Here is a 13,612-nt window from a genome sequence, read left to right as displayed (position 1 = left end):
TTTTGACAGCAAATGTTTTGAGAAATTGATTGAGTTGTTTGATAAAGTGATGGAGAGGGATAACAAAGGCAGTGCATTTTGTGGGAATGTAGACTTGCAGAAGGTGTTCAATAAAATGCTTCTTTAATGCTTCATTAACAACATTGAAACCCATGGAACAAAGGAGCATCGCAACACGGATAAGTAACAAAGTAGAGAAAAGTGATGAACTGCTGTTAGTTAGATTGGAGCGTTCTGTAAGGAATTACAGCCACGTTTCAGGTCACAGTCAACTGCAGTTGGCTTTGCACATGTGCAGATGTATGGTCTGGTCCAACAAATGATAAAGACCAGCATCTATTCTCCTCTTAATCTAAATTCTCTCAAGATTTCCTATGACCTATGGAGTGAGAAACAAGGATGGATAGCAGGCCTTCTAAAAATGTCATAATATATCTATCAGTCAGATCTTGAAGTAATGGAACTTTGTCCTTAGGAGATTGTATCAGAAGAGTCTCATCCAGCAAAGCATCTACCACAGAAAATCATGTTAGCTTTCTGTGTATATGCAATGTTTTGGATATGAGAGGCAGCACATACTGTGCCTCCTGCTCAGGTTGCAATGACTGTGAGACTGTATTCAATGAAAGGTAGCAGATCAAAAATATTTTAGTTATTGGCTTACCTAAAGATACGACCAATAGAAATTCCTCGATCTGCTCCTTCAGTCCCATTGGCAAGATTCCTTCTCACCATGACTTTGGTTTTGTTAAATGAAATACATATAATTGTTTCCAGCACAATGTGTCATGCAAATTTTTGTTTTAAGAGATGCTGTATGTGATACTCTGAGATGATAAAGGAGTCTTATTGTGTGTTTCTTTTAAAGGTGTCTTTTCCAGATGGGATGAACTCCACCAGCATATTGTCCTCAACCGCTTCAGAGAAAATGCAGTGCTTTCTTAATAATACTGCAACTGTAACCACAGAGGAATCGGGTAAATCGCTTGGTAAGCTCTGTGAAAGTGGTGGCTAGCTTTGTAAAGAAGCTATCCCCATAGAGACAAATTAACAGTTTGGTAATTCCCTGGGGTGGGTGGAGTTCAGTACTAAAAGTCATAAGTTTAGGGTGAGAGGGAAAAGATATAAAAGAGACCTAAGGGGCAACTGTTTCACACAGAGGGTGGTACATGTGTGGAATCAGCTGCCAGAGGAAGTGGTGGAGGCTGGTATAATGACAACATTTAAAAGGCATCTTGATGGGTATATGTTTAGGAAGGGTTTAGAGGAATTTGGGTTGGGTGCTGGCAGGTGGGACTAGATTGGTTGGGATATCTGTTCGATATGGACAGTTGAATTGAAGGGTCTGTTTCCATGCTGCATATCCCTATGACTCTATTTGAAGGTTAAACATTACTGGTTCCAGTGTCAAATGCTCTAGAGTTTGTACAATTTCTTTTTTGTGTATAAAATTAACATGGTCTTCCTTCATTTCTTAAGACTAGAGAAGTTGTTTATTTCCTTACCACTTCTGTTATCGCCCCTCGGGATGAGTCTTTTGAGGCTGTGGTTGTATAGTTTCTCCTTTTCAAAAAAAATGTATTTGCAAAGCATTACTGAAATTCATCCGTTAACAGTTGGAGATGACAGCCTGGACTTTGCAATGGCATGTAATAAATGCACAGATGGTGTTCAGGTTGTGAATCTTAAAATGAGAAGTTGTTAAAAAAAAAAGCTCTGACTTAACCAATGGGTTCTTTAATAAGGATCCAGGCAGATTTGTAGCAAGGGAATTACTGCAGATAATTCCAGACGCTTTCGATTTTTTTGTGATCTACGGAGCTCTTGTTGGTATAGGTTTAATGTGAAAATGTACAAGGAAACAAGGGAAGGGGAATTTGACCCCAAAGGCTGAAGAAAGTAAAAACTTGTCAATCATAGAAATGTCATCTCTGTTAAATAGGAATGACAGAATCAGTAAGGAACCAATCTGCCAATGACACAGAATCCCTGTAGTGTGGACGCAGGGTATTTGTGCCATTGAATTCATACCAATCCCTCCAAAGAGTATCCCACCCAGACCAACCCCCACCCACCCCCTATCTCTGTAACCCTGCATTTCCCATGGCTAACCCACCTAACCTGCACACCTCTCGACACTATGGTCAATTTAGCATGACCAATTTACATAACCTGCACATCTTTGGACTGTGGGATAAAACCAGTCCACCTGGAGAAAGCCCAGACAGACATGGGGACAATGTGCACATTCCACACAGACAGTCACCTGAGGTTGGAATTGAACCCTGTTCCCTTGCACTGTGAGGCAGCAGTGCTAACCACTGCACCATCATGCAGCTCTCAGTCTTGTTGCTGACAAACCAGCAAAAGATGAGTGGTTGCCTTACCCCGAGACCTGAGGACCAGAGAAGCAGAAGTTAGAGAGGCTTGTGGTAGGTGAGGAGGCATCTACAGAGGGAGGGGGCAGACAGGCTGCGAAGGAGAGAAGAGAAGCTGTGGGAGTGTCAGGGAGGAGGTTACAGCAGGGAAAGTTCTAAACCTAGGTAAAAACAATGACTGCAGATGCTGAAAACCAAATACTGGATTAGTGGTGCTGGAAGAGCGCAGCAGTTCAGGCAGCATCCAACGAGCAGCGAAATCGACGTTTCGGGCAAAAACCCTTCCAGCACCACTAATCCAAAGTTCTAAACCTGTCAACTTGAAGCACTCAGCAAATAAGGAGCAAGGAAATCTTGAAGTCACTGAAGAAATTAATTCCATCCAAGTGGCAGTGAAGTCTTCAGCTTTGGGCTGCAGAGGTTTAAGTGCCAGAAGTACTCAATGGTGGAGAACTGAAGTAGTGGATTTTGTTGTAATGAATATTGTTAATTGGATGATTTAATACTGAACAATTTTATCTGACAAGATTTTCATTTATGTGTTATCACATCTGTGTTTCACATACAATGAATTATTGGAGTTACAGTGACTGTTAGACTAAAATCTCAAGCAGTAATAACTTGCATTTCTGTAGTTTGTTTATGACTTCTTTATACTTTGCAATCAATGAAATATTTTGCAGGTGTAGTCACTGTTGTAATGCAGAAAGTATAATGAGGCAAATAATCAATTAATTTATGGGCACTTAAGACAAGATAGCATAATCTGTAAAGTAAAACTAGATAATGTACACAACATTCATATCCAATCTCATCCATGGATTTTACAAACTATTCTTTTTACAATAGTTTCTTAGAGTTGAACAGAGTTTTTAATTAGCATCTGTATTCGAAAGGTTGAATTTTCTTTACCTGTGGAGCTATAAATCAAATGGTTGCGGTCACGTCCTGCGACAATTTGGAAATGTACTTCTCAGAGTTACTGAATTGTTCTGTCAGGACATAGATTTTGAAATGTACTAGGAATATCATCAGCATGTACACAAGCTGAGGAAGATTGGGGAAGAGGAGGAAGAGATTGATTCGTATAAATCAAAAATATTCATGATCCATTCATGTTCATATTATGAAGTCAAATTCTGAGTAACCAATTGGATATGAAAAGTTTTGGGACATCTTAGATGTAATGTACAGTATTTTCTATTTCACTTTAGTTGTTAGCTGCAAGTGACAATGTCATAGGTTCAAACCATAATTCAAGACTTGATTATCATCATCTAAACTTATGTACCATACATGAGTTTGGAACTTTGGTTCTGATTTTAAATTGAGGCCTTTGAACATTGATAATTTGTGGCAAGACCTGAATCTCCCAAGTTTCCACCTTGTTAGCACTGGCCTACAAATGCTTCTCATGATAGAAGGAACTAGGACTTTTGATTACCCACTGGTCCCTCAAGAGTTATAGGAAATGTTTGGGAACGTTTTTAAACCCCTCCAGTAGTCCACCCTATATTGACCACAACAAATCATGCTCTGTTCTCAACCTGCCAAAAGCTTGAAGGTACAAGTGGGAGAATCCAGAATCTTGGAACGTTTTCCTCAGAGTAGTATTTCTGACCCATTCTCTCAGATCGATCTTAAAATGTCTCCATGGCTTAAGATGGCTTAAAAGTGACAGAAACAAACTTATGGTAAGAAGCATTTAGAGTAACATGTTAGCAGAATAAAATGATATTTCATTCTTGGTGCTTTACCCAGAGAAAACCAGAGTGGGTTTATTTTTATGGCTGTTGCAACTGTTTCCATATGAAAGAGCGAATGCTAGAGATATGACAGCCTTCTCTAGATTTCAATTTGCGAATTTCACAGCAATTTGAATTGTATCCTTTTTGTTCCTTTCACCTGATATCAGTTTTTGTTAAATAGGTGAATATTCGTCAGAGGGAAAAGTTTATACAGTCTCCGACAACTCAAAGTCCGGAATTGAGTCAAAAAATGAGGAGCAGAAGATGTCAAAAGATCCTTCAGAAACTGGAGATTGGAAAAAGGATGGAAGTCAGCATTTGAAGGGTTCAGACTCTCTTCAAGATCAACTAAACGAACTTCAGAAAAGGCAACAGCTGCCTGTGTCTGATAGACATGTATACAAGTATCGCTGTAGTCAATGTAGTCTGGCTTTCAAAACCATGCAGAAACTTCAGATTCATTCACAGTATCACGCTATCCGGGCTGCCACAATGTGTAGTCTTTGCCAACGCAGCTTCCGCACATTTCTGGCTTTAAAGAGACACTTAGAAACTAGTCACCCTGAACTAAGTGAAATCGAGATACAACAAATTTGTGGAAGTTATCATATAAATGGGGAGTTCTGGTCTGATAGTGAAGTTATCAATCAAGATGATAATATCCTGGTACAGGAAATCGATAAGGAAGAGGAAATTGATCAGGATGGGAAAGCCAGTCCAACTGGAAGTGACAGCAGTTCTATTTTAGATGATTTAAGTTCAGAACCAAAACGAACACTGCCTTTCCGGAAAGGTCCAAATTTTACCATGGAAAAGTTTTTGGATCCCTCCCGACCGTATAAATGCACAGTGTGTAAAGAATCTTTCACCCAGAAGAACATTCTCTTGGTTCACTATAATTCAGTATCACACCTGCACAAGCTGAAGAAAGTCCTACAAGAGGCATCAAGTCCAGTTCCACAAGAAACTAACAGCAGCATAGATAACAAACCCTACAAGTGCAACACATGTAATGTTGCCTATAGCCAGAGCTCAACATTGGAAATTCACATGAGATCTGTGCTCCATCAGACAAAAGCAAGGGCAGCCAAACTGGAAGCAGGGAATTGTGGAACTGCAAGTGGGAGTAATAGTGTGGGCAGTGGTGGTAATCTTCTGGTTACTGGTCAATTGACGACAGATTCTCCTGGGATTGCCTCGATTAGTAATAAAGACGTTAATACAGATATCAAAGAAGCAAACAAAAAACAGTTTACAGAATCAATTTCTCCTCATTCTGTCCAGCATCAACCACAGTCACCAGCGCCAGCTCATGCTCAAGCCCAAGCCCAGGCCCAAGCCCAGGCCCAAGCTCAGGCCCAGGCCCAGGCCCAGGCCCAGGCCCAGGCCCAGGCCCAGGCCCAAGTTCAGGCCCAAGTTCAGGCCCAAGCCCAAGTCCAGGCTCAAATGCATCTTCAACATGAACTGCAGCAACAAGCTGCTTTCTTCCAGCCTCAGTTTCTGAATCCAGCATTATTACCACATTTCCCTATGACAGCTGAAGCTTTACTGCAGTTACAACAACCACAGTTTCTCTTTCCTTTTTATCTGCCAAGTACTGAATTTAATCTGAGCACAGAGCTTGGTCTGCCTGGTTCGGGAACCTTTGGAATGTCTGCAATGACAGGATCTCTGCTGGAAGATCTAAAGCAGCAAGTACAAGGGCAACAGTTACTGCAAATTCAGCAGCAATACGGACAGCAGCATCAAGGTTTACAGCCTCAGCAACAGACGCAAAAGCAACAGCAACAAACCCTTAAACCATCAAAGCTGGAACCAAATATTCTCAATTCTGTCGAGTCCCAAATGTTAAAAGACACTTATTCCCAGAAAGAAACTGAGGAATTAATGGAGATAGCAGAAAGTAAGACGCAACATGAGATTTTAAATGAATCTGAAGCTTTAAAGGAAAATAAAGAGATAAAAAAACAGAAATCAGTAGAAACTGTGCTTCCACCTCCTCGTATTCCATCTGGTGCAAGAGGAAATGCAGCAAAAGCTTTATTAGAAAACTTTGGCTTTGAGTTGGTTATTCAGTTCAATGAAAACAAGCAGAAAGTTCAGAAGAGAAGCAAGAATGGTGAAAATGAGAAAACTGATAAGTTAGAATGTGAAGCATGTGGCAAGCTGTTTTCGAACATCCTGATTCTGAAGAGCCACCAAGAGCATATTCACTACCAGTTTTTCCCATTTGGAGAGCTGGAGATATTTGCATGCCATTATAGGGAAGCGTATGACAAATTGTATCCTGTAACACCACCTTCGCCGGAGTCACCTGCACCTACACCACTGCCACCTCCACCACCACCACCACCTCCCCCTCCTCCACCGCCACCACCTCCTCCTTCCTCCACAGGGAATGGCAAAGTCCAAGGATCTGCCCCATCGCCATTACCGCCTCCGCCACCGCCTCCGCCGCCTCCACCTCCCCCACCACCCCCACCTCCCCCTTCTTCACAACCCCAAGTTCAGATGCCAGTGTCCTTGGATCTGCCTCTCTTCCCTCCAGTTATGATGCAGCATTCTTCCTTGCCCCCCCAGCTCACTTTGCAACTTCCAACCATGGAATCTTTATCTGCAGACCTCACCCAGCTCTGTCAACAGCAGTTAGGCTTGGATCCCAATTTCCTCAAGCACCACCAATTCAAGCGTCCACGTACAAGAATCACAGATGATCAATTAAAGGTCTTACGAACTTATTTCGACATCAATAATTCACCAACTGAAGAACAAATTCAAGAAATGTCGGAGAAGTCGGGACTTCCACAGAAAGTTATCAAGCATTGGTTTCGTAATACCCTGTTTAAAGAGAGGCAAAGAAATAAGGACTCGCCATACAATTTCAATAACCCACCAATTACCACGTTGGAAGAACCCAGAAATGACACGTATTTGAATACTGGAGAATATTACAGGACAGATGGTACAGTAAATAAACGATCATCTAGAACGCGATTCACCGACTACCAGTTGAGGGTTCTGCAGGACTTTTTTGACACTAATGCTTATCCAAAAGATGATGAAATAGAACAACTATCCACCGTTCTGAACCTACCCACTCGAGTCATTGTTGTGTGGTTCCAGAATGCCCGTCAAAAAGCACGAAAGAGCTTTGAGAACCAAGCAGACGCTAAAGACAGTGAAAGAAGGGAACTAACCAATGAGCGTTACATACGAACTAGTAATTTACAATATCAGTGCAAAAAATGCAACGTTGTATTTCCACGGATCTTTGATTTAATTACACATCAAAAGAAGCAGTGTTACAAAGATGAAGATGATGATGGTCAGGATGATAGCCAAACAGAAGATTCAATGGATGCTACAGACCAAATGATGTCAAATCATCCTGACAGTTCTGGTCTAATGGACTCATCAAAGCCTTCATTGGGAACAATGATGGGGTCAGGTTCCAGCTCTGGTTCTAGTACTCCTCTGATGCCTTCACCCAAACTGGAAATGGACAAATGTTCCCCTAAGTCTAACCTACCAGGAGAGAAACCAAAGCAAATTGAGGCTGTTCAACCCTCTCAAGTGACCAAGCTAACATCTTCACCTCCATCAGAGCCACAGGCGACAACACCTCAGTCCCAACAACAAAAGCAATCCCAAACACAATTAATGCGGCCTCATTCACAGCCTCAAAGTACACCAACAGTTTCATCCGGCCCTCCGTCTGTAGCAGTCACCTCTTTACAGAACAGTCTACCTCCTCAAATATTACAGTACCAATGTGACCAGTGTAAATATGCCTTTCCAACCTTGGAACTTTGGCAAGAGCACCAGCACATTCATTTCTTGGCAGCCCAGAATCAATTCCTTCATTCGCAAATCTTGGATAGATCGTTAGATATGCCCTATATGATTTTTGACCCGAACAATCCTCTTATAGCAGGACAGTTGCTTCCTGGGCCTCTTGCACAGATGTCTTCACAGACAAGCTCATCAGTTCCAACTCCTTCCAATACCGCTTCTGGAACAGTGAAGCGCAAGTTGGAAGAGAAGGAGGAGAACAACCAAAACGATAAAGAAGGCACAAATAGTGGGGACGAACCACATCGTGATAAACGGCTCAGAACCACAATAACTCCAGAGCAACTGGAGATATTGTATGAAAAGTACCTGTTGGATTCTAATCCTACTCGCAAGATGTTAGATCATATTTCAAATGAGGTAGGCCTGAAGAAACGTGTGGTTCAGGTCTGGTTTCAGAACACTCGAGCTCGTGAAAGGAAGGGGCAGTTTCGTGCCCTCGGTCCAAGTCAATCTCACAGAAGATGCCCTTTCTGTCGAGCACTCTTCAAAGCTAAGACAGCACTTGAAACGCACATTCGTTCCCGACATTGGCATGAAGCTAAACAAGCAGGTTACAGCCTCCCACCAAGCCCAATTATGCCACAAGATGACGATGGTGAGAGCCCAAATAAAGATAATTATTTTGAGTTTCCAACGTTACTCTTTTCCAAGATTGACGCATTGAGCGAAAATGAAGCACCATCTTCTGTTTCAACACCAGTTAGTAAAACAGCAGACATGTCACCAAAACATCTCCTCAGCCCATCATTGTTCAAATCAGAATGCAACGAAGACACAGAAAGTCCAAATGTAAACCCAGGTGTTGTCAGTTTTGATCAGAGTAAGACAGATTATGATGATACATCATCTATTAACACAGCCATAAGTGATGGAAGTACAGGAGATGAAGGAAACAATGAAACTGAAAACATTTTAGTTAGCACTTCAGAGAGTAAAGTTACTGAGTCTTCAGATGATTTAAAAACATCAATAGCTGGTGATCAATTGTCAGTAATGGCTACAACAACCTCAATTGATTATTATGATGAAAGACTTTCCATCAGCTTACCGAGCCCTTCTCTCAGCTTCATTTCAAGGGATAATGATGTAGATGATAGTGTTGACCGAAGTGAGACATCAAGTCTCGCTGATCCCTGTTCTCCAAGTCCATTTGGGAGCCACAGCAGTCTTAAATCGTCATCGCGATCCAGTGAACGGCCTGGTCAGAAACGCTTCAGAACACAAATGAGTAATCTTCAACTAAAAGTCCTCAAGTCATGCTTCTCTGACTATCGTACACCAACGATGCAAGAATGTGAGCTTCTTGGCAATGAAATTAATTTACCCAAAAGAGTTGTCCAGGTGTGGTTTCAGAATGCCCGAGCAAAAGACAAAAAGTTGAAGTTAAACATGGCAAAATCATTCATGATGAATCAAACTGGAACTGATGGACAAAGAACAGAATGTTCTTTGTGTGGTGTTATGTACACTGCCCGTTTGTCTATCAGAGATCACATTTTCTCACAGCAACATATCAACAAAGTGAAAGAAACGGTAGGATGCCAGCTTGATAAGGAGAAGGATTACCTTGCTCCTACGACTGTCCGACAGTTGATGGCTCAACAAGAGTTGGATCGTTTGAAGAAGGCTACAGATGCTTTGGGCATAACATCACAGCAACAAGTTCTGCATCAGCAAAGCATAATGGAAAATAATGCATTGCATGGTCTCAATGCTTCAACATCCTATTCAGGCCTCTCGGGGCTTTCTCCAGTCATTCTTCCTGGAGTTAATGGTCCTGCTTCACTGCCAAGTTTTCCGCAAAACACAACAGGTAAGTTGCACAGTCATGTTTATTTCTTTCAAAGTTTATAAAACAAATAGGGCCTCAAAAAGTGCTTGCCAAACATCTGTCAACATACAAGTTTTCCACAACATGAGTTCCAGTTTAGGACTGATTATCACTTGCGAGATCCTTTATGCCTCCTCAGAGAGACACAGCAGGGGAGTAAAAGTTGGAGTAAGGATTGATAAATGAATAGAGAATAATAGTAAATAGCATTAAGCATAGTTATCTGTCCATCCTTTCATCCAAAAGGCAAATGAATATAAAGAGAAAGGACAATATAAACTGACAGCAAGGATGAATTAGAAAATAGTGCATTTATTTCACTCATTTTGTTTTAAAACCTTATAAACTTAATTCACTGCTGTATTTATGCCTTAAAAACATCTGATTTTAAGTAAGCATTTTGCAGGATAAGTACTAATACTTAAAATTTAAGGTATATGTTCTTTATGCATAATAAAAGGTACTTCCAGGACTATCCGTATAAACTACATTTGGAAGGGATAATAGTGAAAGCTTTTCTAAGTATAGACGAACAAATACCAGCCTCTGTTTGAAAGGTTGTAGGAGATAACTATTGATATTATTCAGACCAAAAAAAATGGAAATGCAGATGTAACAAAAGAATAATTTTAAAGTGCACATTTCATTCTGTGGCATTCACTTCCCCAGAGTGCAGTGGATGCTGAGACACTGAATAAATTTAAGGAGGAGATCGACATGGGGTAAAGATTTATGAAGAGCAGGCAGGAAAGTGGAGTTGAGACCAAGATGATTGTGTTAAGTGACGGAGTAGACTGGAAGGGCTGAATTGCCTCATCCTGCTCCTGGTTCTTAGGGTAAATGTTTTTATGGGATTATCTAAATTTTTGATTGGGGATGGAAGATATGTATCCATACATTTACTTTCTTGCTTTCCCATAAACAAGGCTACAACTAAATGAAATATATAAAAAGAGTTAAGAGAATTAAGAAGGTGTTGCAAAGAATGATTTTATAAACGAACAGAAACTATTTTCCATTTTTAAGACTAAAGGAAAGCATGTTAGCTGTCAACTAATTTGCTGCCCACTGCTCTGCCAAGACAGCTCACCATAACATGCAGCAATCAGCTTGTTTGAGTTGACTACTGAGCAGCTTAGCCTGTCAGAGGCCTCAGCAGTGGCATCTGACTTGCAACCATTGCCAACCAAGCAGATGCCACTAGCCTCTGGGTCCTAAAGACATAGAACACCACCTGCTCTATCAGACCTCCATCGGTGAAAGGCTGGGTGCATCTCATGGAGTAGGGTCAAGGTGAGGGGGTGTCTGAAGCAAGGGGTTGGATTTTAGAGCTCAGTCCCTTGCCGCATATCAATACTCTAATTGCACTGCAGCCAGGTCGCCTTGTTTTTTCCAGGAAGGAACCAGCTGCTTTTCTCACCCGCCATTAAGGCAGGTACTGAGTGAGGTGACATATTGAGGCAGGTACTGAGTGAGGTGACATATTGAGGCAGGTACTCAGTGAAGTAACGTACTGCGGCAGGTACTCAGTGAGGTGACGTATTGAGACAGGTACTGAGAGAGGTGACGTATTGAGGCAGGTACTGAGTGAGGTGACGTATTGAGGCAGGTATTGAGTGAGTCGACGTATTGAGGCAGGTACTTAGGGAGGTGTCGTATTGAGGCAGGTATTTAGGGAGGTGTCGTATTGAGGCAGGTACTTAGTGAGGTGACGTATTGAGGCAGGTACTGAGCAAGAATGAGGTATTGAGGCAGGTACTGAGTGAGATGACGTATTGAGGCAGGTACTGAGGGAGGTGACGTATTGGGGCAGGTACTGAATGAGGTTCCATATTGTGGCAGGTACTGAGGGAGGTGACGTATTGAGACAGGTACTGAGAGAGGTGACGTATTGAGGCAGGTACTGAGTGAGGTGACCTATTGAGGCAGGTACTCAGTGAGGTGACGTATTGAGGCAGGTACTGAGTGAGAGTGAGGTATTGAGGCAGGTACTGAGTGAGAGTGAGGTATTGAGGCAGGTACTCAGGGAGGTAACGTATTGAGGCAGGTACTTAGGGAGGTGACGTATTGAGTCACATATTTACTGAGATGATGTATTGAGGCAGATACTGAGTGAGGTGACATATTGAGGCAGGTACTAAGTGAGGTGACGTATTGAGGCAGGTACTGAGTGAGGTGGCATATTGAGGCAGGTACTCAGTGAGTTGACGTATTGAGGCAGGTACTGAATGAGAGTGAGGTATTGAGGTAGGTACTGAGTGAGGTGACATATTGAGGCAGGTACTGAGTGAGGTAACATACTGAGGCAGGTACTCAGTGAGATGGCGTATTGAGGCCGGCACTGAGTGAGGTGACATATTGAGGCAGGTACTGAGTGAGGTAACATACTGAGGCAGGTACTCAGTGAGATGGCGTATTGAGGCCGGCACTGAGTGAGGTGACATATTGAGGCAGGTACTGAGTGAGGTAACATACTGAGGCAGGTACTCAGTGAGATGGCATATTGAGGCAGGTACTGAGTAAGGTGACGTATTGTGGCATGTACTCAGTGAGGTGACATATTGAGGCAGGTACTCAGTGAGATGGCGTATTGAGGCAGGTACTCAGTGAAGTAACGTACTGCGGCAGGTACTCAGTGAGATGGCGTATTGAGGCAGGTACTCAGTGAGATGACGTATTAAGGCAGGTACTGAATGAGAGTGAGGTATTGAGGCAGGTACCGAGTGAGGTGCTGTATTGAGGCAGGTACTGAATGAGAGTGAGGTATTGAGGCAAGTACTCAGTGTGTGACGTATTGAGGCAGGTACTGAGTGAGGTGACGTATTGAGGCATGTACGGAGCGAGAGTGAGGTATTGAGGCAGGTACTGAGTGAGGTGATGTATTGAGGCATGTACTTAGTGAGATGACGTATTGGGGCAGGTACTGAATGAGGTTCCATATTGTGGCAGGTACTGAGGGAGGTGACGTATTGAGGCATGTACTTAGTGAGATGACGTATTGAGGCATGTACTTAGTGAGATGACGTATTGGGGCAGGTACTGAATGAGGTTCCATATTGTGGCAGGTACTGAGGGAGGTGACGGATTGAGGCAGGTACTGAGTGAGGTGACGGATTGAGGCAGGTACTGAGTGAGGTGACGTATTGAGGCAGGTATTTAGTGAGGTGATGTATTGAGGCAGGTACTGAGTGAGGTGACGTATTGAGGCAGGTACTGAGTGAGGTGACCTATTGAGGCAGGTACTCAGTGAGGTGACGGATTCAGTCAGGTACTGAGTGAGGTGACGTATTGAGGCAGGTATTTAGTGAGGTGATGTATTGAAGCAGGTACTCAGTGAGGTGACATATTGAGGCAGGTACTGAGTGAGGTGACATATTGAGGCATGTACTCAGTGAGTTGACGTATTGAGGCAGGTACTAAGTGAGAGTGAGGTATTGAGGCAGGTACTCAGGGAGGTAACGTATTGAGGCAGGTACTGAGTGAGGTGGCGTATTGAGGCAGGTACTCAGTGAGTTGACGTATTGAGGCAGGTACTGAATGAGAGTGAGGTATTGAGGCAGGTACTGAGTGAGGTGACATATTGAGGCAGGTACTGAGCGAGAGTGAGGTATTGAGGCAGGTACTGAGTGAGGTAATGTATTGAGGCAGGTACTGAGCGAGAGTGAGGTATTGAGGCAGGTACTGAGTGAAGTGATGTATTGAGGGAGGTACTGAATGAGAGTGAGGTATTGAGGCAGGTACTGAGTGAGGTGATGTATTGAGGGAGGTACTGAGTCAGAGTGAGGTAATGAGGCTGGTCC

At 42.7% G+C, this 13,612-nt stretch overlaps 1 protein-coding gene across 9 annotated transcripts in view; it reads left to right on the top strand.

Annotated features, from left to right (window-relative positions):
• zfhx4 (zinc finger homeobox 4) overlaps window positions 1-13,612 on the top strand; it is a 356,463-nt gene that overhangs the window by 321,479 nt on the left and 21,372 nt on the right. For all 9 annotated transcript variants that reach the window (XM_072571362.1, XM_072571363.1, XM_072571369.1 and 6 more), the window contains 2 exons: window positions 869-989; window positions 4,308-9,794. In XM_072571362.1, the coding sequence (XP_072427463.1) occupies window positions 869-989; window positions 4,308-9,794 (5,608 nt within the window). The remainder of the gene's footprint in view (window positions 1-868; window positions 990-4,307; window positions 9,795-13,612) is intronic.

This window comes from Chiloscyllium punctatum, chromosome 5 (assembly GCF_047496795.1).
Source record: "Chiloscyllium punctatum isolate Juve2018m chromosome 5, sChiPun1.3, whole genome shotgun sequence".
Taxonomy (NCBI): Eukaryota; Metazoa; Chordata; class Chondrichthyes; order Orectolobiformes; family Hemiscylliidae; genus Chiloscyllium; species Chiloscyllium punctatum.
This window is presented reverse-complemented; position numbering and strand designations above follow the sequence as displayed.